General features: G+C 40.9%; 1 protein-coding gene across 1 annotated transcript in view; it reads right to left on the reverse strand.

Annotated features, from left to right (window-relative positions):
- Positions 1-26037, reverse strand: part of tenm1 (teneurin transmembrane protein 1) — a gene marked incomplete at both ends in the record, with an annotated part of 169477 nt that overhangs the window by 61294 nt on the left and 82146 nt on the right. Inside the window, 11 exons of the mRNA XM_083891824.1 lie at positions 273-558; positions 5653-5914; positions 5997-6116; positions 7322-7556; positions 11811-11957; positions 12078-12107; positions 12240-12425; positions 13972-14172; positions 17097-17291; positions 19958-20059; positions 24625-24832. Of these exons, the coding sequence (XP_083747950.1) occupies positions 273-558; positions 5653-5914; positions 5997-6116; positions 7322-7556; positions 11811-11957; positions 12078-12107; positions 12240-12425; positions 13972-14172; positions 17097-17291; positions 19958-20059; positions 24625-24832 (1972 nt within the window). The remainder of the gene's footprint in view (positions 1-272; positions 559-5652; positions 5915-5996; positions 6117-7321; positions 7557-11810; positions 11958-12077; positions 12108-12239; positions 12426-13971; positions 14173-17096; positions 17292-19957; positions 20060-24624; positions 24833-26037) is intronic.

Consider the following 26037-nt stretch of genomic DNA (forward strand, 5'->3'; position numbering starts at 1 on the left):
TTCACATGGCAATTGGGCCAAACTTTACAAATTAATATTTCCACAAGCCCTGTTTGAAGGTTTAATAAAAACTTTTTTTAAAGTATCCCTGTTTAGCACAAAGCCTAGAATTAAGGAGACCAAAAAAACATTATGATTGATTGATTGAACAGCATGGATTCTGAGATCAGTCACAATTCTAAGAAAAAAGTCAGATTTCTGACTTTAATCTCACAATTCTTCCGATTTAAGATTATGAGAACCAAACCAAATGTATTTCAAATCCCACCTACCAGTTGCATGAGTGAGGCCCCAGACCTCCTGGCCGTAAACATCAGTTTTGTTCCACACCAGCCTGTGTACCAGGCCAGGCCCTGCAGGATACCAGCGCTGGTACAATCTTCCCTGGACCGATGCTCGGACGTGCACCTTGGATAGGCCTCCCAATGGGGAGACCGGGGATGAAGGGGAAGGAGGTGTGAGGAGGATACGCAGCACAGAGAGATAGCCTGCAGCACGGGTACTCAAATAGTTTAGCTTCACAAAGCCTCCCGGAATTGAAACTTCTTCCTGTACTGCCTGGGGAGAAGAACGAGAAGGAGAAGGGAGTGAGAAACACAGGAGGCAGTAATTCAAGGGAAAAAGGTGTTTTATTATTGCGTAGCATTTGTTAACGCAATAAGGCTTATATAATAAGTGCTATTGACAGGCATTGGAAAAAAATAGCTCACACAATAAGGTGCAGGAGGTGCACCAAGCAGGTGGTACAGTAACGATGATGTACGTCATGAACCTTTACTTTTTTTGTTGTGAAGAATCATTTCAAGTATTAACTAGACTCATTATTCAAAGAGAGTGCAGAGAAATCTGAACTAATTTTGATACCTGATTGCTTTGGTTGTTTCTGACAAGAAATGATCAACCTTTGCTTTTCAATGTTTAAGAAATGTGGTGATTAACAGCTCTATCTCTGTTTGTATTCAGACTATTTGGTGTTTTGGAATTGATTTCACCTTTTGCCAAACGCAAATTTAAAAAAAAAAAAAAAAGAAGAAGAAAAAAAACAAATTAACAAAAACAGTCATTAGCTGATGTCATCTAGTGATTTTATCTATCAGAACGAGGTTTTCTCACACAGAATAAGTAAGGAAAATGTTGATAATATTTCATACCTGACAGCCCAGCAAATAAAACACCATACCCATGTTTAATGAACAATAATACAATGCCGGAGGAAACTGTAATATTGCCCCCCTGTTGTTGGATTGCATCATTTTGCCGATTGAATTCAGAAATACTATACTGTGCAGAAGTTGAAGGCATGTGTGGAAAAATGCTGTAAAATAAAACTACTTTTACAAATATGAATTCTTCAGCATCAATTCTTCTAGGTTCTTGCACACAGTGTTTGCAGGAACTTTCCAAACATCTTGGAGAACTAACCACAGATCATCTGTGGATGTCGTAGCCCTTTCATCCTTCTGTAATCCCAGACACACTCAGTGATGTTGAGGATCTGTGAGAGCTGTACCATCACTTCCAGGACTCCTTGTTCTTCTGCACTGAATATAGTTCTTAATGACATTGGTTATATGTTCGGGCATTAAGCATCAAGTAAACTGTCCGAATCGCCAACTCAGTTTTCGCGATTTGCTTCACTGTCGCCTGCAGACAGTCATTATTGCAGTGCTCTCCAGCCGTTCGCCTTCTTCTACAGCCAAATATTTCAAAATTTGACTCATCAGTCCAGAGCAGCAGCTGCCATTTTGCTGCACCGCACTTTTCCGTGCATAGTTGAGTCACTTGGCGCTGTTTTCAAGACTGAGGTATGATTTTTTTTGGACATGATTCTTACATGAAGACTGCTGGACATGTTCCAGTTTTGAAAGGAAGTAAGCGTGATGTGCCTTTCATCTGCTACTCTAAGTTTCCTTGGTTGAACATTGAGTCTACGGACTTCAACGTTGTCCATTTCTCTGTGCTTCTTCAAAAGAGTTTGAACAGCACATCTTAAAACCTCAGTCTGCTTTGAAATCTTTGCCTGGGAGAGGAGACCTTACTGATGTAATGTACCTTGTGTCTTGTTGCTGTACTCAGTCTTGCCATGGTGTATGACCTGTGACATGAAACTGTCTTCCATGACCTCAGGAAGACAGTTTCGTGAGGAACAGCCAGACTCAGGGTCTGGCTGTTCCTCACCCAGTTTTAAACCTCTTCCTAGGGCAAGTGTTTCCCAACCCTGGTCCTCAGGGAATACTGTCCTGCATGTCAGCTCCTCATCAAGCTCTGCAGACGCCTGATAAAGAGCTGTTCATCTGAATCAGATGTGTTGGAGCAGGGCAACATCTAAAACATGCAGGACAGTTTTCCCTGAGGACCAGGGTTGGGAAACACTGTCCTAGGGGACAGCCCTATGTTCCGAAATCCCTATGTTCTAAAAGCCCTGGAGCTCCACAGCGGGGACACTGAGCACCACTTTTATACTTTGTTCACCTTTTTACACATTTTTCACACTATTGGCATTAATATGAACTGTTTTACATTATTTTCATTATTCTATTTTCTTCATTTTCACAAAACTCCTTGCCCCTCTGGAGCTCCACAGCGGGGGACACTGACCACCACCTACCCGCCGCCCTTGAGCCCCAGAGTGGTCACAACTACCACCACCTCCCTCCTCACAACCTGAAGCTCCATTATATCACCATTATATCCATGTTGCATGTACTTGGAATTAGCCTTCAGGCATGTATTTGCAATAAATTGAACACTTGTGTGTCGGAACATTTTACATTGGAACATAAGGCTTTCGTATAAGGATTTCAGAACATAGGTATGTAACCCTCCTCCACAGCTGCTTCTATTTCAGTTAATTATTGTGTTTCAAATTACATATTATTTGATGTTTGGTAGAATTGGTTAATCATACACTTGACTATAATCCTATAATTGACTATAATAAAGGATTGTCACACTGATGACTTTTGTTAGCTCACTTCTAAATTAATACAAACTAGAAAACTTTTGATAAGACTTTCAGCCAAGTTTCATTTATTAACACAGGTGAACACTGAGGTTATTGCTAAGCTCAGTGTGAACACTGAGTTCTGTTCTTTCCATTTATTTGCTTGCTGCGTCTTTATGTGTTATTTTTTTTTAGAGAGAATAAAGTGTTCCATCATTTTACAAATAAGTTCATTCCAACCATGACTTTGTAAAATGAGGCTGAAGCTTAAAGTAAATATGATGTTTTTTGCGGAAATTCATAGTAATAATAATAATATTGATAGTAATAAACCTGCCCCTTTCCTCCACCAGCAAAGGTTAGTGTGACCACAGCACATATTGGAAATGACATTTCCTGCAGTCTATCATGTGTCCAGGCAACAAGAAAACAACTTTCTGTGCACCGAGAATTTAAGTTGGATCTGAAAATAACATCAAAATTGTCACTGTGACAAATATATAGAGGCATATAGAGGGTAGAAACTACATATATAATCTCAAAGTCTAACCTCAACACCTGACTTTCAGACACCTAATTTGAATTTGTTTGGAGGAAGTATATGGATGGAGCCCACATTTGCCTTTTGCTCATTTTATTTAGCTGGGTTCATATTTGCATCATGTAAATATGAACTGGGCCACATTTGCAAAATCCTGCAAGGTCGGGCTGGTTTGTTGCTGAGCTGTTACAAATGAAGTCTGAGTATCGTTCTCTTGTGTACACAGTGTTTCCCACAGATTTAAATTAGACTATGGTTGTAGCACCTGGTCAAAGGGGGGCATAAAAGTCCAATTTTAACCTCTGGTATATTTGAATGCCATCTATTTTCTATTCTTATCTGAATCATTGTGTATTTTATTTTGTAATAGTGAATTTTTTTTAACTGACAAACTGTGTCCGAGGTGTCCAAGGTTTTTTTCTATCTAAAGGGGCTTCCTGATTAAATTAAGAAAAACATCACACAATAATGAATGATGCTTTGATTTGGTCAGCATGCTCTCCAAAATAACAGGAAAAAACTGTTAGTATGATGTGGAGAAACACATTGATCATAGTACGTGAGTGTGTGATTGAAGGATGTTACATTAGTTTACCTCATATTTTATCTAATAACTAAGTATTTTCTCTCGGGTAAAATTAAAATACAAATGTTGTTATTTAAATTTTATTTTTCCAGGAAGTTACATTGAGATTAGAATCTCTATTGCATGTGAGACGTAGACCTAGTGACCATGTTTTTCATTTTCTTTTTTTGGACTGTGATAGGAAGCCTGTGTGGTCTCACCTGGATTTGAATCAGTGACCTTCTTTGTTGTGAAGCAACAATACAAATGAACTAATCTAACATGTCAGTAAACTAAATTACAGCAATAATCCTGAATACAAGAACATACAAGAAAAAGCTTTTGCTCTCTGTTTGGACGGAGCACACGTCAGTGTTACTGCACATGCGCAGTGAACACACAGCAAACAGCAAAGCTGAACACACCAGACCTCAAAGATATGGTGTTTTTATGAATTCTGTAAAACAGTTAGTTTCATAATGACATTATAGTAGGCATTAAATCAAGTGTTTAACCTTCTCTTAACAGCATCTTGATTTGTGACATCATAAATCTAATTTTCCTGCACTGTCCCAAGACATATCTTAATATGGGGAGGTGCTATCAAAAGCTTCTGTGCCCCAGACTCATTTAACAGCCTGGCAGCAGTGCAGCAATATTCCCCTCTAAAGCTGTTGAGCGAGCCTCGCCTTTTCTAGCCAATGAGAGAAGGCTAAAAGCAGGAGTGGGAGCTCACTGGTGTCAATGCATAGGTGAGCGCATTTCTGAGTCTACTGTGAGGCCGGGATTAGCTGCTGCTGGAAAGCCAATGCAATGGCAGACTCGCAGCTAACAGGCTTGTGATTCCTGCATTAGCTGAGACAGCAAACACGTTCGGGGCGTATGAAAGAGCTGTGAGGAGCAGCAAGACAGATGATTGGAGCAGAGCAATGGGTGTCATTTATTGCATTTGCTACAAGATACAAACATAACTGAGGGTCATTTTCCGTGTGCAATTGTCCCTATAGATTTAATGTATGACTTCCCATTTTGTTGCAGTTATAAACAGTATATAAAAATGGACGTAGTGTTCTTGTTCAAAAAAGAGAAACACATGAAGTAGGATGGAAGTAGCCACCAGGGGGTGACCGGAATGGTTGCAAAAGGAACGCCTGCAAATGTTTTCCTGAGGAGTTAATGAGCTCAGGTGCTAGTTTCATGTTGTCTTCAATAGCAAATTATGTCAATTGTGTTATTTTGTTCCCATTGAGAGGGAAATGGATGATAAAGCACGGAACATACGAGTGGACACCAAGCGATTGACAGCTAGTGTCGTATCTGTGAATTTTCTGGTTATAAAAACTGTCCTGACACCAGTCAAATGTGACTCTCGAGGATTCACAGTGGGAGTGTGTATGCAACCATCCAACCAACAAGACTAAGTCCATGTTATTTACAGTCCTGAAGTGCCTGCATATGTACATTATGTGTACATTATATTTAGCACTTCTGTAGAACTAATGGAATTAATAAGGTAAACACTGTGAAACAGGAACGCTAACTAAAGTTATATGCTCAGCACATTGGCATCACACACTCATTCCAAAGCAAAGATGACTGTACCTGTAGCTCAGGTACAGCTGGTCCCTTTTCAGCACATGCACCCATGTATCTGGGAAGAGGGTAGGGCAGGACGAGTGGGTAGGGACTCAAAACACTCCTGACGTCACACTTAGGAGCTTGAGCTTCCTCCCTGGACAGGGTCACCTGATCCAGAACAAGGAAGTTGTTGTACGGTGTCCAAATGGTGCGTGTTTGTGGCAGGAAGGGCGGCCGCTGGAACATCAATGTCAAAGACATTGCACCCAAGGTCACCAAGTCGAAGCTAGAGTAAAAGAAGAGTTAATAAGACTGGAAAAAGACAAGAAAAACAGACAGAATTTGTATTTTTGTGTTGGTGTCTGTACCTTCCATCCTGCCTACTAATAGTGTATCCATACTCTGGATGCTGTGGGAAGGTGATGTTGACTCCAACCAGAGGAGAGCCGTCTTGCAAAGCAATGCTACCTCTGATTACTGATACCCGGCTGCCAAAACACAGAGCATGAGCAAAAGAGATGGACAAAGAGAGGGGAGAAATGACAAGTTAACAGTGATGGAGAACATAATCCTACTTTGAAGACTAAATGCATATTGCAACGCAGGAGCCAAACAACCTTGTACATGCTGAAAAACCAACTGCGTTTATTCTGCTCAGTACAATCCCCTGCTTTAGCACAGGGAAATCTGCCACAGATTGCCAGGATACAAGGGCCATAAATATAGCTTTACCCACAGTAAAACCTTTCAACAGCCTGTCATATTAGAAACAAAACTTCACCATCATGTTTATATTACAGTGACAGTGGCACCTGCAGCAAAAGGGCTGTGCTGTTTTCTACATAGCCCTTAAACTATCACTCACAACTCTGCTATTTTGAAATATTTATCTCACTTTTGCTGGTGTGGTGTCAAATACACTGCAAAGCCCTGTAATAATGGCTGAGCTGGGCAAATAAAGGCAGACTTTGACAGACAGCTGTGTTGCACACACAGAAGTACAAAGATTCATTGATGGAGCCGATCTGTTATAACAGAGGAGGAATAAAGGACACTGGAATCACTTTAGGAGGCTACATTCAGCCTGTTACTCCCGCTCTGAAAGCTGTCACTGATTTCTCCTCTAAAGTGTCCAGATAATTAATGTATTTGTTTATTCCACAAATTAACCCGTGGGAAAAAAAATGCACTTTGTCATATTCTCACAGAGGCCTCAGTTCTTGTTTTTTCTAACGGAGCTTTCTAGGTCAACATCCTGCTGGCAAGTTGCATTTTTGCTGTTCGATGGCAGTGAGAGGGCACTGAAAAATTTATGGCGACACCTTTTACGGCTGGTATAACTCAATGACACATTAAGCATTAATATCCAACAAACAAATACTCTACATTTGTGACACTGATAGTGGATGACAATGCAATGCCGCGTGACTGCTTATCTCCAGGGAAACAGATTGCTAAAATGTGTGCAAAGGCATGTGAACACAAGAAGCCCCATTCACACGACATCTTTGAGCAAAAAAAAAAAAAGTGCAACAAATAGTGCATGCATTAATGCAAATGCATTTACTTCATTATTGGCATCATTATATCTTTGAACATACAGCACAGTTGGATATGTCAAGGGCACAGACACACAAAGCAAATACATAAAGGCATTCAGACTGAGACACACAAAGAGTAAATAAGCACATACCTGGTATCAAAGGGCACATCTCCAGGGAGTGTGTGTGTAGCTGCCTTGCCAAGAAGGAAGTGTATGCGCCGGTAAAAGCTGTGTGTGTGTGTGCTGGTGGGCATGGGGGGTGTTGTGGGGGTCAGAGGGCTCTGCTGCAACAGTGCCAGTGGGTCGGCAGAGCCGTGACACAGGGGGTCAGAGCCACAGCTCAGCTGCTCGCAGCAGTCGGGGTCAACACAGTCCATCAGGCCGTCTGAAATGGAGAGGAAGTTACACAAAAGTTAAAACAAAATAAAATATACAGTACTGTGCAAACACCATCAGATGTGTTGTTTCAGCAATGCTATAATCACCGGCTAAAGGTTAAAGTGTTGAGTATTAGGTTTGTCCGACCCTTCCTCTGGAACAATAGTATGACCTTGGCTCTCTTAAACCTGGAGTGGAACCCTAATTAATGTTACCTGTCCTACTTTTTCATGCCAAAAAAAAAAGGCCTACTACCCTAGACTTAGAGCCAATTCCAATTCCTATCTTAACCCTCAAGCTCAACCCTTATCTTAACTGGCCCTCAAAACCAAGTGTTGAGGGTTATTTTGTCACTTAGAAATGGGACACCCCTTAAATGCATATACGTCTTCAGACTGTGGGGGGCAGAATAACGCGAAAGCTGCGTCCAGTCTGTCAACTCCAAAAAAAGAAGAAGAAGAACACATTTAAGTCACAATTATTTATTTATTATTTTATTTCAGTCAAGTTATTAGGTTGTCAGTTAGTTATAAGATGATACTCGTACAAATACCACAACCACGTACATATTCAGCTGACAGTTACCACACACCACGGCTTATTGAAGGGTAAACGATGACAAATGATCGCGTGTACGCACCGGCCGGCTATTGTCAAAAGATCGTAAAATCAACTTAATTTTTCTGATAATCGGGACAGCACTTGCACTAACGGGAGCGCGCATTTTTGAGATTGAGGGTTAAGATTGAGGGTTAAGCAAGGAATTGGAATTCACCCTTATTCAAGACATGCTTGAGCACTAACATAAAGATGTTACATGAGTATATGAATATAAGACCAACGCTCAGTCATATCATTTGACAGCATTTTGAATTTGACAGTCATACAAACAGCAAAGCTGGTGGTGTCCTACGACTGTCGCACAGCACTGTAAATTTAGACATAATGATTTATTATTAGGGAAGTTGAATTTACATACTTAATAATGTAAATATATTAACATCAACCACACTACTGGCAGGTGAGAAACTGATCTAATCTACGACAATAAACCGCATATGTATCATGATTACCATGAGTATCAATCAAATACGATTCATTAGGAGCCATCAGTGTACAATTACAGCATCTATTGCTATAAATCAGAGCAGAATCACCGGCGTTATTTGAATGTGATCCATAAAAGTCCAATGCAAACAGTAAGTCGTGGATGCGAGCCAAGGCGGCAGGTAATAGGAGGCAGACTGGCATTTGTGTTTCCCATTTCAAGCCTGTTTCTGAAAAGGCAGGAAACACTGCTGACATTTAAATTCATCTGACCACAGAGGGGAGAATGAAAGGCCAACAGAATTCTATTGTAACCTCCACCTACAAGGGCAGAGTAGTACAATGGTTGATTTCCATAAGATTGCAGACTTCACCTTGAAAGCACGTGAATTTCTAATATTGTTATTAAAAACAACAGGTTTGTAGCTTATTAGGCAGCCATTGCTGTTAAAGATCACACAGCAAGAAACATGGCAAAAATGGAGATTTGGACCATGTCATGAATGTTAATATGTGTGTGTGCCACGGATTTTGCTGCCTAGTCAGTGGAATGAATGTTGTTTTGTCCAAGGGGAAGAACAATACACGTAAGGCTCCCTCCTATTCAGGCAGAATAATTGAAACTATCTTCAAAGTTCCTCTTCATTCTCTGATTATTTGTGATAGCATTTTTCCATCTCCGTCTATCTTCAGAGAGAGACAGATTGCTCTGAGAGAAGACTATATGAGAGCACACAATATGTGTCTGCAAATGAAGGAGGATGGCTGAATTATGTGGTAGGAAATGATGGTATTTGAAAATCTGCACACAGAGGCGGAAGAAAAGAAAGATGAGAGAAGTGTAAACGTCTCTGTGGGCCTTTGTTGGTGAGTTGTTCCGAAGCATAATCACACTTAGACTGAACCATTATAAACACTTGAGGAAGTTCATCAATATTCATTCTCATTTACCTCATTTTTATTTTTCCAATTATATTGTGTATATATATACACACACATATAATATATATGTGTGTGTATATATATATACACGTATATATTCCTTCACACACCCACTCACCACTTGCCACTGTGTTCAACTACCTCGGCCTATTAATACAAAGCGACTGAGAGAAAAAACAAGAGGTGCTCGTATATCTCTCCAATATCTGTCCATTAAATGTACTGTAAGTCCATTCAATGTAGGACTGGAGCCAGTAGCCACTTAGCTTAGCATAGAGAAACAGCCCAGCCTGGTTCTGTCCAAATGTGGAAAAACCAACCTCCACTCTACACCTCACGTATGAGACTGTGTTTGTTGGATTGTGCCTTCAAGTGGTGCCGTGATTTCAATGTAACAATGATAACAAGACTCCGGAGTAGTATTGATATGTTTATCCCTTAATCTGTGACAGATTGCTTTCATTAAAAAACATTGTTGCTGACATTAATTTCATGTATTTATGAACTGGTTTTTTTAAAAGACTACACACCTCATCAAAGGTAAACAACAATGGTTCTTTGATAGCAGTTATGTTCCTTTCATAATATTTATATATATAAAAAAAAAATCAGAAATGCAATGAATGTGATGGTAAAAGTGTTCTACACACACACACACACACACACCCACACACACTTAAAGGTCCAGTGTGTAAAATTGAAGCTCCATGATTGCGTTTTAACACTAAGTGAAGCCTACATAGGTTCTCCAACACATTTGGAAGGGAAATATGAGGTGAATGATAATTCAACTGCAACAGGCAACTTCACCTAATTAGACCACTGCACTATTATAGCTTTATTTAAAAAGCCTTTCTTAGTTTGATACCAAACTGTTTATCCTCCTTCATGTCACACAAATAGTTAAATCAGAGCCTGCACCTCCCAGGCCTTTATTTAGTGTTCCCTCTGTACATACTGAGCTGTGCAAAAAAAAAAATTTTCTCCTACTTTGCTCCTTCAACCTGCAGTAAGTTACAGCAGCATCAAAGCTATCCAGCATGATCCCACTAGGGGATTGAAACTTATTTTAAGAGCATTAGAGAAAGACTGTTCCTGTTTTAACTATGTTTATCAGCTTTTAATTTACACTGCAACTTGAATGAATTGTGTTTTCTTGTCTATACGTCGTGAAAATCAGACTCTTGATCTCTGTGGGAGAGACATTGTTGCCTTTAATGTTCTCTCATTGTTCACTGTACATCAGTACAAATATCAGATTTATTTGTATTTGATTATATTGTCATCACAATATTCACAACATCATTTCATGTGCCATGATTTTCTATTATTGTGAAGCGCTAATGTGTAGATGTATTTGTTCAGGTGTGGGAGGTTCATTTCGTACTAAGCCTAGTCAATTGTGCGCAGTGTAGAAAGTGCAAATTGAAGTGGTTATGTTTCGTTGTGAATATTAATGCACAATGTGAAATTTGAGCATTGGCCCCTTTAACATTTATGCAGAAGCATCCAAGCGAAACACTGCACAGACAAAATATACAAAAAGAGGCTTTTCCTCCAAACAAATATGATACTACCTTGCCTCCAGTGAATGATGAATTACTGCACTAGTTTAACAGACATGCCCATAATGGCTATTTGATGGCGTTTCAGTGCAAATGGGGACAGTTGAAAGCACTGCAATATTGCACAATATTTTAAAACCTGTTATGCGGTGCAGATAGCTGGAGATGAAACTGAAAGTGAAAGGAAATGGTTGTAATGAGCAGTGCCTCTGCTACTGCAAAGATGTTCCTCTCTACACCTGAGCAGAGAAAACAGCTCTGAGGCAGAGTGACACATACTGTAGCTCTCATCTGTCACCGCACACCTCAGACCTAATAAAGCAGAAATCTGTTCAGTAGGGTTTGCTGTGTTTAAACTTTTGAACATTTTCTCTGAGAGCCTTTTATCCCAGCAGGTGATATGCATATTAGACATTTTACTGTGACAAGAGGAACATCCGACAAAAACACTTGCACATACAATATGCATGTGCTCACACTAACACAATCTAATACATATTCCATAAAATAATATCCACCAGGAGACACCAGCAGGACTGGGACAACAGAGGGGAGAGAAGGGGGAGGAACAGCAAGGCAGATGTTTTTGGCAGGACAAACAGGAGAAGTAATAGAATGGAATGGACAATCTGCCAGAAAGACATAAGTGACAGAGGTAAGAAAGAGAAAAAAGAGATAGAAAATGATAGATGATGTTGGAGTGTCACCTCCGTCATTGTCTGTTCCATCACTGCAGTCAGTTTCCATGACAACGCTGCATCCAGGCCCACTCCATCCGGCCTGGCAGACGCAACGCCAACCGCTCTGCTCCAGGGTACAGCGTCCATGCCCACTGCATAACCCTGGACAGCCATCTGATGGGTGTGTCACATGCACACACACAGAGAGAAAGAGAGAGAGAGAGTAGGACATGTTGGTATTTCTACACATACTACAGAAATGTGAATTTTATATCCTGAATTAAGATAAATTACCTTTCACTACTACGTCCAAGTCATGAGTCACTGTGGATAAATATATGAGAGTTGGGTGTAAATGGAAATTATTCCAACAAGAGAAAAATCTTTAATTACCCATGTAATCATATATCAAAATATCACAAGGACAAATGAAAAACTCGCACACACACAGCTCACCAATGTTACAGTGCTCTCCCTCCCAACCGGGCTGGCAGATGCAGGTCCCGTCATGGCATTGGCCGTGCTCTTCGCAGCGAGGATGGCACGCTCGCTGGTCACATGCAGCGCCAATCCAGCCCTCCTCGCACTGGCACTGGCCCTCTGAGCAAACACCGTGGCTGCCACATGGCACTGGGCACAATTCTGCCAAACAAGTGGGCGGGGACATACGTGAGAAAAAAAGCGAGGATGTGTGAGAGGAAGAGAGAACGAGAGAGAGAGAGGGGAACAGATGGAGGCATTGAGCTTTGAAGGAGAAGAAAAGAAAAGGTAAAAAAAAAGGAGCCACAGGGGAGACTGAGAGAAGGAAAAAAAAGTTTTTTAAATTCTGAATTGGGAGTGAGCCATTGGATTTGTGTGAGAAAAAGAGAAGCAATAGAAGTGATAACCTCAAAAACTAAAACTGTGTATTTTCTCACAATACACAATTTTCCCACCTCTAATGGCTGAGCTCCCTGTAGGAAAAGAAGAGTGAATGGACTCATAATAACAGACAAATGATTAGTATTTGCACTGCATATTCAAACTACAGGGACTGCAATTCAGCTCTATTAGTCGACTGATATTTTGATCAGATTTGGTGAGCATGTTAATACCCTTTCTTTTTCCTTCATCTCTCCATCAGTGTCTCTGTCAGGTTACTCTTTTCCCTCCATCTCTCTTGCAACATCCCTTTAAAAGTCTTTGCTCCTTTTTATCCCTGTCTTTTTCCATTTCTGTGCACCGTTCACCATCTAACACACACTCGTTTTTTGTGCAGAGGCAAAGCCTCATCCATCAGTAAAGAGAGCAAAGTGCTCGAGGCACACAAAGACTACTTATCCAGCTGCTGTAAAAAAGTTATTTCAATTTAAATATACATAGCATGGAGAAGGAGGAAAAAGTGGATTAAAGTTAGGGTTTTCAGCTCTCTATTAGAATTACATTAGCTTAGCCATGCTTCAACAAGACCAGGATGTAGAATTCCTTGGTCCTTTTTGTAAAAGCCCAGCAGGTAGATAGAGACCAACATATCTCAGAGATTCAGCCACGGTCTATCATTATCATTGGATATATCACTGTAATATGGCATGCATGCACCTGAGAGTGGGAGCTCATGCCAAATGCCTTTAAATCATTGGGGCGCATGGTATATCGTACTTCCCCAAACCAGCACTGAGTAAGAGTGGAGGGGACAGAGGAAAGTCAGTCTTGCGGTGGCTATTTTCTTCTCTGACAGCTTACACTGCAAGGACAAGGACACTTTTCTTACTGTGCACCACACAATTCTGCACTTTATAATTTAGGGCTGACACTACATCGACTTTTCTTTTAAATCAGTGAAGAATTGCTGTCTTTTAAACAGGACTAGGGGGCAAACTAATTAGTTGTTAGCTATAAGTACGGTTTTAGAATTACCATACAGGTAAATAGAAATAAGCATCACAGTAAAATGAAAAATGTTTTTTTCCTTACTTAGCAAAAAGTGTCTGTACAAGTGTGCCATAGAATAAATGCACAGTAAACCGAGTGGTTGTGTGTCATAAAGGGAAATCTCATTTACAGCGTGAAGAGAATGGAATATTTCAGCCTCATGCCAATCAAATCCCCAGGAACTAGTATCTGGCAAGACCATGCGAGCTAGGAGTAATGTGCAGTTGTAATTCTTTCTTTTTTTCCGTGAGCATGAATAGTAATCCTCAGGTCGTACCAGTGTAGCAGTCTGGTCCCGTCCAGTTGGGCTGGCAGGCGCAGGTGTCTGACTCGGGGAGATAGGTGCCATGTCCTGAACATTGTTCTTGACAGGCTGGCAGCTGTTCGTCACAGCTCACTCCTGCCCAGCCTGCTGAGCACACACACTCGCCGCGAACACACACGCCGTGCCCGCCACACTGAGGGTCTATACAGTCCACTACAGAGAGAAAGGGGGGCGGGGGGGACACACAAACAGAGACGAAAGAATGAGTCAGAGGTGAGGGGAGGGAGTAAAAGGGTGGCATGGGAGGAAGTGGAAGGGTGGGGGGGCTGCGAGGTGGAGTTGTGGGGGTTGAGGAGGGGGCTGTCTCATTATAATCATCAGTTCACCGAGTATGAAAGCAGTGTTCTTTGCATCCCATCCAGGAGTTAACCACCCCAGCTACAATCCCTGTTTCTGTTCCACAACATTACACTTCATAGGACACTTAGAACTGAGGCTTTGATAAGGGGTGAAATGGCTTGATTGTGTGTGTGTGTGTGTGTGTGTGTGTGTGTGTGTGTGTGTGTGTGTGTGTGTGTGTGTCTAATAGTGGTCTGCACTACACCACGTTAGTGAGTGTAATTACAGCTCTGAGCACTGAGCCAAAGCTCAGCATAGCTCGGCTCAGCTCGGCTCAGTTTAGCTCCGCTCCACCCTGCCGCTCAAGGTCAAACACCCGATATATTCTCTGTAGGCCCAGATAGTGGGGACAACAGCAGGGCGGACTAAAGGACAGCTGTGTCATCAAGTTGTGTTCAAGTGTAACATCATGAGTGTTTTAAGCATCGTGGCTTTGTTTGTTTTTACTAATTTATTAGGTGGTTGTTACAGTGGACTCCTACAAGCAGGCGATTTAAAATGTTTGGCTTAGTTTCTACTCACTATACTGATACATGTACAAATGTAATAACATACAAAAGGTACATACAAATCACCAGAAATCACTGCGTTAGACTTAGATTAAAACCATCACCAACATGATTTTGATAAATTACCATAAATGTTGTCACTCTTTTGTTATTTCTAGTTAAATTATCGAGTTAAATTTAAAACCTTTTAAAACCAAGCCTCTTGGTGATATTAACAGAAAAATATAATTTGGCCTTGGAGGTACCAGATTAGCTGTACGCTAGCTGTCTAAGAGCTCTGATGTTTTTAATGGATTGTTTTGGTAAATGTGGCTGTGGCTGTGAGCGGTGCCTGTCTGTAACAGTAGGTGAAGTCTTTTGCTTCTGCTTTTCTGTTGTTCACATGGACACAGGGAGCGTCTGCTGTGGAAATACTGCAGGGTTTTACAGATTTTGTTTGCTTTTGAAAAGCAACAGTAGACGGTGAAATATAATTTTCACTGACTGACTGACTGACTCACAGCCGTGTCTATCTATGCATCATGGCTAAGAACAAAAACACTTTTGGTCTTTGCAAAGAGCCGTGATGTATCTGTTTATTTACATAGAGAGCGAAGTAAATGAGATCTGATCACAAGAAGTCACTGGAGACACGCGTGGGGATGCATTCTAATGCCAGGTGTGAACCTAAGTACTTAAACCCCTCCATTTATGATCAGATTAGCTGTGATGCAAGTCAGTACCAGCAGTGAGCAGGGTTTATACACGGTGCAATTATTTGAAAACATTTGATGCAAATGCTGCATTTATTGTTGATTGACTAAGACTGAGTTGACTGATAGACTTGAATGCTTTTTCATTTTGTTTCAAATGTTTTATAAAACTGAACAGACACCGGTGTACGCAGAATAGCTTGAAGATGAATCTCTCTGTTATCGCTCATACACAAGCATGAAAGCCAGAAGAGACTAAGGGTAAATTCCAATTCCTTTCTTAACCCTCAATCTCAAAAATGCACGCTCCAGCTAGTCCAAGAGCTGTCCCGATTATCAGAAAAAGTTTAAGGGCTGCATCGCCCTCAATATTGAGATTTTCCGAGACCACCCTTGGGAGCAAGGGCTACCCAGAATGGATTGGGTGTTTTGCCATAACAAAGATGGCACCGAAAGCAGTGAAAAGAGTACGCTACAAATTATGTATTTTCTTTGTTAATAGAGTAATAAAAATTATGAAAACCATTGTATTATCTTAGTTTAGGCCCATATTATGGATTACTTACGTCATTGTCCAGTGCGGACAAGCGATCGTTTACTTTTCAATAAGCCGTGGTGTGTGGTAACTGTCAGATGAATATGTCCGTGGCTGTGGTATTTGTATGAGTATCATCTTCTAACTAACTGACAACCTAATAACTTGACTGACAAACGGATCGTAATAAATAATCGTGACGTAAATGTGTTCTTCTTCTTCTTTTTTGGTGTTGCGTCCAGACTGGACGCAGGTTTCGCGTTATTCTGCCCCCCACAGTCTGAAGACGTATCTGCATTTAAGGGGTGTCCCATTTCTAAGTGACAAAATAACCCTTAACACTTGGTTTTGAGGGCCAGTTAAGATTAAGGGTTGAGCTTTAGGGTTAAGATTGAAGGTTAAGATAGAAATTGGAATTGGCCCAAAATGTTAGCGGTGATTAGGGGGTTTAATTTTCGGAATTAACAGAAGGAAAACTTGAAGAAGCTCAACGTTTCACCCGCCACTGATAATGTAGGGCTGTGGAACCTTTGTTCTGCTTAACTGGTGTTAATTCAGGAACTACAGTCTGAACTGGAACTTTGCCAGCACTTGCTGAAGTAAAATGTTACATTTTATATAAAAAATACATGGGATCTTCTTCAATTGGTTGTAGCAAGTATGGAGTTTGCATGTTCTCCCCGTGTGTGTGTATGTGGGTTTTTTCCGGGTTCTCTGGTTTCCTCCCACAGTCCAAAAACATGCAATACAGGGATTAGATTAATTGGACACTAAATTGATTATCTGTATGTGTGTGAGAGTGGATGGTTGTTTGTCTCTATGTGGGACTGGTGTGGACTGGTGATCTGCCTAGATTGATCTGCCACTGTGACCCTCATATGGAGGATAAAGCGGTAGAAAATGGATGGATGGATCTCATGTCAATATAATATCATTTTATTATATCATTAATGTGTGACTCTCAGAGGTGTGTGTGTGTGTCTCTGCTGTGTTACATCTTACCTTGTTCACAGTTCACCCCTTTGTAGGCAGGACTGCATATGCATATTCCCTGGATGCAGGTGCCGTGGTTGGAGCAGGTGGGGTCGATACACTGACCTTCCTCCACATCACACTCTGCCCCCTTCCACCCCGTCAGGCACACACACCTTCCTTTTTCATAAATGCCGTTGCCACTGCACAACACGGGGCACGAGTCTGCAACAGGACAAACAAAGATTACACCCACACACTCAGAAGTACACAAATGCAAACACACACACACACACACACACACACACACACACACACACACACACACACACACACACTGTCCTGCAGTATATTAGCTGGTAGACCGCAGTAACCTACCGTGAGTGGGGCTACGCTCTCTTATCTCAGCTGCAGCGCGGATTCAGCAAATCCTCAAGCAGCCTTTGTCTCCCTCTTTTTCTCTTGCTTCTCCCTCGCTCTCGCTCTCGCTCACACACACATACATACACACACACACACACACACACACACACACACACAATCTCCAGCATATCCCTCATGCTGTTTCAATTTACTCAAGCACCACCTGAGCCTGGCTACCACGGCAACCCAGAAAATGGTAGAAAATCCCCCCCAATGTCACCTCATTCGCTTTGAACAGGCCGTGAAAACAATCGTGAAAACTGAAGATTAGGAAAGAGAGCATTAGGGGTTTATAGCATGAGTGTGGAAAGCAGAGCGATCTCCACGCATAGATGGAGAGCTGTGGTTAACGTAATGACAGCAAGGTACAATAAAGTCTCTGAGTGTCTGATGATGCCCTGAGAGTTACACCCCCTCCTCCTCATTACAGCAGGGGAAGCGATGGCAGCATGAGACTTCAAATGCAGTCGAAAGATGATCCAGAACCAATGTCTTTTTTTACTGGGATAATTCAAAAGACTCGGTGCATTCATGCATGTGGGCATGTGCTCGTTTGATCCTTTGTTAATTCTAACACTCTGTACTGAGAAAATGGAAAAAAGAAAATTAGAAAAAAAATGAGAGGCAAGTATGAATAAATAATGAGCGTAAATAAATCATCGGGTGTGATATCATATCACCTGTTTTTACACAATGAGACAGATGCAACCACAGTTGTATCACAAAGTAGAGAGGGACAGAGAGAACAAAAAATAGGCAGAGAACAGAGAACAGAGTGCGGATGATGAAGTGGCAGAGAAAAACCACTAGGGAAGAGAGATGGAAATGAAGCTCATTAATTTTGGTTTCTTCAACTCTGCTAATTCTCAAGCTTTGCTAAATGTGTTGTCGCTAAAACTCGAAGCCTCCTGCAGAGGTTTCACATTTAAAAAGTGGAGGAAATAATGGGGGGAGTCCAGCGAGCCACTACAATATTTTTCATGTGAAACCTTTGAGCAGGAAATGGTGGGTTTTATGTAGCATAAATATATGGAGTTAGATTGGGGCCGCAAGTTTTAAAAACAAACATTTAATTGAACAAATGTTCAAGTTCTGATGTTGAACTCGAAAAAATACAACAATATAGTTTAAATTAAACTATGAATTATTTCCAATCAGCTAATTAATAATACATTTTATACTATATTCATTTTGTATAGATTATATTTGAGGGATTCAGATATTTGAGGACTTTCAGTCTAATGTCAGTCGATAAAGAGTGCCTGTGAAACTGTAGAGGCAGAAGAGTATTCCATTATGACAAGTGAAACATACAAAACCAAAATCTGTAATTGACATAATATTTAGACCCTGAACTCAGGACTTTGGAAGTAACTGAACCAAAAATAGATCTTCTTGGGTGATTGTGTAGAAGCATTGAACGTCTGTGTTTGGGCATTTGTCCCGTTCTTTTTAATAGAGCCTAGACATGACGACAAACTCATTTTCAGTTCTCTCCACAGATGTTCTTTGGGATGTTTGTCTGTGTAAGTTTGTCTGATTTGGATGAATAACTCAAGGACAAGGACAGTGACTTGGACCAAAGACATTTCAGCATTGTCTTGCTGAGGGGTTTTTTTTTCTTTCTCTCTCCTCTAAGCTTCATTGTGCCTGCACCACGCACACAAACATTGGAGGCGCAAAGCTGTGATTCCTCAATAAGTTCTTACCTAAATTCCTTACCTAAGAGCTGCTTCATACTTCCATATGTTCACAGTTATGTAACATTCGTCATCCAACGGTTTCCATGTTGGCTGGACCATTCACAGTCTCATATAGACCATACTTTCAAAAAACACAAAACAAGTTGCACCTCCCACTCACACTGGCTTCTGTAGCTACTTTGCCATAAATGATTGTTGCAGAGTTGCTCAGATGGTCAGGCAGGTTCTACCGTCTCACTGGAGACATCCTGAAGCTATATTAGAGTGACCACTGGGTTTTTGTTGACCTGGCCAAGGATTGTTTCTTGCCTATTTACTTACTTTGGCTGGACTGCAGGATGAAGAGTGGTGGTTTCAAACGCCCTCCATTTCACAATGATTGAGGCCACCATGCTCCAGGGAACACTCAAAGCTTTAGAAATGGTTTCATAGCTTGGATTTAATGGGTTGATTTTCATCCTGATATGCTGTGTGAATTGTGTATAACCTTTGGAAACTTTGTCCAATCAGTTCAGTTAGCCACAGGTGGACTCAATTTCTAGGCACGTCTCAAGGACAATTAAAGCAAAGCTATAAATATCTGCACTAGATGCTTAATAATCTATAAAAATAGCGGATACTTCCCTGCACAAAACCTTAGCTTGAGTATTGTTTGCAATCCCCCCAAAGATAATAAGTAAATAAGCCTTTTTTGAAACATAATTATACTAATTGAACTATATTAGGAGAAAAACAAATGACTGTGTATATTTCTTAATTTCTTACCTTTGGCACAGTCAGGACCCAAGAATCCCGCATAACAGTGGCAGTGTCCAGCCACACACTCTCCGTTTCCATTACACTTTGTGGAGCAACCGTCCATTGAGTCTGCACAATCACAAAAAAACAAAACATGAACAAAAAATATTCCACACGTAACTCCATAAACTGGCATGGCCCTCTGTTATTGAATGAGAGATCTGATAAGCAATGGATGGCTCCCCAGACACTGGGGCTATATTAGATTAGTCTGATCCAGCTGCTATCACTCTCTGGGGAATGGCCAAGCACTCACTTACACTCAGTAGCACTAAGCACATTATACTGCATTACAGGTTGGAAACACACTGTGTGCAAATTTACAAACATCAAGGCTTAATAAACAAACTGTTTACAAGGCCGCACTTCGGAACAAAATTGAACAACATAAAATCTGACATTGTGAGTGCACAAGTTAGTGGAGAATGGTTGATACTGTGTCATTACAGTAGCTGCACTGTCTCAGGATCAATGCGATGCTTGTTCTACTAGCACTTTGTCTCATCTAGATATGAGCGTTTCATCATATCCTTCTGTAGACTTTCAGCGTTTCATCCTTTTTTGCCATCAAACTGCAATTAGCTGCGTTCGGTTTTTTTTGCGGTCTCCTCCTCTGCCATTGATATGTCCATCATGTCAGATCTCATCCTCTGACTATAGACAGTGTGGAAAAAGACAGATTAAGAGGAGGGCGCACATTTATGCTTTTAGAGCATTATATAAACCTCCTGAGCTCTGCTCGAGATGCAAGATTCTGGAGTAGTGAGCACACAAGAATCTTGGGGATCTGAGCTGTGCTACTGGCTGTCTGGTGCCCGGCGAGCTTTATCTGAGCTAGATAGAGTAATTAAAATGGATGTCAGGGATGTCATCCTTTATTTGACCCTGTCCTGCTCGGCTCCTCCATACAGACATCAGCTGCAGAGTCAAACCACTGCAGTCCCCTGGCACACTCTGTTCGGGGAGCATGGATGACAAATCTGTCAGTCTCGTGGCTTTGGGTGCACGCACACAAACACACATTTACGCAAAGTTATTATGTGATACCCGCCTTGAGGCACGTGTGACAAATGCTAATGAGAGAAGCCCTGCCAGTAGCCGTCAGCACAGCGTTATTCCTCCATAGCAGCGCATCACTACAGAAACCAAAGTAATTTTCACCTCCATCACCTGTCATCGTCACACTGATGGAGTGAAGGAGTGGCAATCATCTTCTCTCCCACACAGTAAGGTGAACTCACAAACCTTTTCCCGTGAGTGAGAGTCTCTTTCTCGCCCGTGGTAAAAAAACAAACAAACAAACAACAACAACTAACACATGCAAGTATTGTACCTGGCAGCTGCAATGAACATAAGCATTACACTCATATCGGAGATGTGAGGAATCCATCAGAAAGTTCATGGAGCTGTCACGGTGATATAAGCTCTGCATATTTCAGGTTGATGTCTTAACTATAAAAATCTGCAGGCAATTAACAGGTAATATATGACGAGCCACAGAGCCATGTCTTTATTTGTTACAGTATATAGTGTCTCTGTGTGTGTGTGTGTGTGTCACCCACTCAACTCTTTCCACCGACTAAAGCCTTTCCAGTTAGAAATCACTCATGCCATAAGTTATTGCAGTTAAATGCTATTATAAAAATGAGTGCTTCCAGCCAAGTGATCTGATTGGTCAAATAAGCATTCCAATTGTACTTTATGAGGCTGTAAACTTTGAGCCATGCTTTATGACCCTTGGCCTTTATGAACTGATAGGAAAAAATTAAAAGAAATGGCTGCTCAGCGAACTAGAAATACGTACACGTACTTGCCACTCAAACTCGTTGTTGTTTATTCTACATCTGTAAAACACAAGAAACCTTCCTGATATATTCAGGAAACTTCTTCATACCTTGTTGGCCATTGTGTAAGAAATATACCATTCAAGATGGCATGAAATGACAGCTGATATATAGAAATATGCATAATTAATAGTGCTAGAGGAAGCTCTGCCTGGGTACAGGAACAGAATCAAAGGAGATGAGGCTGCAGTGGCGGTGGCAAAATGGCAGAAATCATTAAGCATGCTGCTTTTGAAGATCACAGGCAAAAACCTGGCAACAGTGGCGGAGGTAAATAAAAAAAAAAAGGTTTTACCAACATCTGCTGTGACAAAAAAAAATAAAAAATTGAATCGGCATCCATATAATGATGATATTCTTTCCTTTCACCCAGCTTTTGTATGTGACCTATTTATGCCCGACAGTGACAATCACTGAGAAATGACTGTACGCACATAACCATATATTACAGTATTATATATCAGCAATGTGCCGCCAATTTTCTGTCCTACTCAGCAACATCATAAAGATGTAACTGAGATCTGTGTGTGTGTGTGTGTGTGTTGTCTGGTATAAACACTGACTTTGTCAGGTCCAGTAAAGTCCTCATGCAGACGAAAAACCTGGTTTCTGAGGAACTGGTTCAGATAAGGGTTAGGCAGTATCTATTTGTGGTTAAGATTAGGCATGACACTTTGTTATAGGCTGTCCAAATGTATGGAAGTCAATGCAGTGGTCTAAGAATAGATGTGCAAAGCAAACCTGTATGTGTGCGTGTGTGTGAACAGATGACAGAACAAAATGATATATTCTGACAATACATGCGAGTTTTGACCAAACAAGCAAGCTTTGAACGTTCTTTTTTACTTTAATCAAGCTGATCATTACTGTGATTGTCAGTGACAGTGTTTTTTTCTGTCTCATATAATCACAAACACTACAAACTGTTTTACATACAGAACGCTCCCCTGGTTGTGAAACAGTCCCCGTTTTGTTCACTTGTTCATGTATTGTTTTCATTGTGCTGTCATATTTTCTTCCTTGTTATACTCTATACAATATTGATTTTACTTTATTTGATGTATTTGTTTTATTTATTTATTTTATGGTGGTCTTCTGCTATTCTCTTATTTATACTTTCTTTGTTGTATCTAGTTACTATTCGCTGCGGAACAGCTCAATTTCCCGACAGAGATCATCTCATTTCCCCCTCATCTCCCCACAAAGCTCCACTGTGAGTCTCCAGCACTGTCTCTTATTAGAATTTATTGTACTGTAGCTCAACGGCCTGGGTTTTCTGCCTCCGAAACAAAGCAGTGTCTGTCTGTGACCCTCGTTAGAGGTGTAAATGGGCAGAGAAATGAACTTTGACACGGACCCATTAATATCATTTTCCTCTTTCAAGCTGCATCACTTTATTAATTCTTTGAAAAACCTTAGCAGACTAAAAGCTGATATTCTGAGGCCATCTGTTGTGATTACATTTGCTTTTGACTATTCATGACACGGAAATGAGAAAACGGGAAAGTTAACTTTTTGCAAAGGCTGCTGTTTCACGTTTGGCTCAAAAATGTTTTGACTCAAAATAAGCCTGGTGTTTCCCAGACTTTTAAGACAGCACATGTGTCAACACGTGTTTGACAGCTCTGTAATAAAGTCTGTTTTGTGGTTACATGCTGCCAATTATTAAATAGAAGATGCTGTCAATATAATAACAAAAGATGTCTTCAGTACAATGTTTTAGAACTACAGAGCTGTTTATGGATACTCATTATTTAAATGATGGAGTTTAAGAATCCTGAAAGAGTCATTTACCAAATTACAAAAAAAAAAACATTTAAGATCAATGGTATCAAAACAACTAATACTTTCCTGGAGTGCTTAGTACTTCTACAAATGTATGTGATTATTACATACTGTATGCTTTGTAATTGCACCCCACCCCTCGCCCTAATGTGATTGTACTACTAGAATTCCAAATATTTTTTCCCCCTATTTGAACACTGTATTTTCTTAAGGACCATTGGACAAAGTGGGAGTGAGGAAACTGCCCTGGTAATTACCCACTTGTCTATATTCAGCCACGTACTCTTGCATTATTCACATCCTTCAATTTACACTGCCATCCATGTGTGTCATAGCAATGAGCTACAGTTAGCAAACCCTGTCATTACTACAGGAGCTGTCCTCCCCTTTTCCAGCAGCTGTCTCTTGCCAAGCCTCGCTCTCATTGGAGGAAAAGTTTCACTGAAATGTCAGTGAGTCTCATATAAACACTTTTCACAGTTATGTTTTCTGCACATCAACAGATGGAAGGGGAAAAAGGACAAGAGGGTGAAGAAACCCTGAGGCGCAAGCACTGATATATACTCAATCTTTAGTGGAGCACTTTGAATTTGCACTAATTTGTACAAAAGCTGCTACACAAATATATTTTATATGACTGATTGTTTTCGCTGAGCATCGTAGAGCGCTGTTCACTTATGCTGCTCCCTGGTCATGGAATAACCTTCAGAACACATTAAAACTTAATGACTTTGTCTCCCTGAGTGAGTTCAAAACACTGACGAAAAACTGTGTAACTGCAAAGTGTAATTGCTATTCCTACGCTGGACTTAGTATTGGGTATTTGTTGTCCTTTGTCAATTGTAAATGTGTTCTTTTGATTTGTTCTGTTTTTAGTGAGTTAACTTAGCCAGATACTCTTAACTAAATGAAATAAATACAAAAGGAAGACAGATGTTACCTCCAAAGGCATGAGTCAAAGCTTCAGGAGAACTGCTTTCATTGAACTGTACTCATTTTCCTCACCTATAGGACTGCTGTGGAGTAACACTTGCTCCAGGTTGCGTCCATCATTGTACAAAGCGAGGTGCCAGGTGCCGGGGTCCATGTACTCGATGAAGCCTGTTTCTTGGAGGCCACTCAGCAGCAGGCCTTTGGGAGCTTTGGCAGTTGAGACGGGATCAGTCAAGGATCTAGGCAGCGCCTTTCCATCCAGCAGTTTCACAAAGTCGAACTGAAAACAATCACAAAACAACAATTGCATTCAGGTAGAAGGAGCGGGATGAAACTCACAAATCCTGCATAAATGCAAAGGAAATTTGAAAGCCAAACATTGTGCAGTGGTGTGTGGCTGCTGTTGCTGCTGCTGCTGCTGCGTGAACATTGTGAAACTGGCAATTGGATGTTATTGGAACACTGCCTACATACAAATAGTTGGGGAATAACATTATAAAGTATGTGGATATCTGCCAAACATTAACCCAAAGAATCGAAGGGAAATCGTTATCCGTGGCAGCTCAGTCCACCAGCAGACGAGCTCCGCAGCAGTCGGTTTGATATCTCCATGTGCTGCTAATAGTATGGGCAGACTTTACCACCCAGGTTTTCAAATGCACCAGACTACTATTTGATCTCTCTCAACCTTTCTGTGCTTTTTTTTTCCTTCACCCTCCTTAACTTTCCTCGACACTCTTGCCTCTCTCTCTCTCCTTTCCTCCTCATCCTCAGACCTCCTTGAACTAGCAAGCACTCGCTGAGGTTTATTCCCCCTGAGGGCTGTGTCACACTAGTGTCAAAAACAGCTAATTAGTCCTCTTCATGCAGGCGAGTGTAGGGGTGCACTGATGTTAAAAGGAGACAACTATGTGTGCTTCACACTGCTGTTCTACACTGTCGATTGCATGTGTGTGTGTGTGTGTGTTTATTGTTTGTGGGAGTGGATCAGTTGAGTAAAACAGAGATGGCCTTTTCCTTGTTAAAAAAAAACATCCACTTTTGCATCTATGCTTTGTGGCTTCTCTGTCCAAATGGGAAAAATGGCAAACTTATTCCTCTGTTTTTAAAGTACAGAGGTACTTTAAGGCGTTTACTTACAGAGGTAAGTAAATGTTGTACCTCAGTTAACACCTGGTAAAAAACAGTCTGGTTTATCTGTCAAGTCAAAACAAGTAAAACCTCTGTTGCCATCATCATTTATCCTCCATTTTAACACAGCTGAACTCAAAATTTAATTGTTCTTATTTGCATATTTCCTGCTACTGTTGTCAGAACAAGTATAAAATAGTGATTTGTTCACGGCTCATAAATGCTATCTGTTAAACAAGCAGACAGCAGTCCCTGCTCTGCTGGGATGTCGATCAAATCATTATTTTAGTCTTGCGAAACTGTCAGACAAAACAAGCATAAATACAGTTTATTGACACCTGTATCGTGTCAGGC

Source organism: Microchirus variegatus (assembly GCF_963457635.1).
Source record: "Microchirus variegatus genome assembly, chromosome: 6".
In the NCBI taxonomy this organism is placed as follows: domain Eukaryota; kingdom Metazoa; phylum Chordata; class Actinopteri; order Pleuronectiformes; family Soleidae; genus Microchirus; species Microchirus variegatus.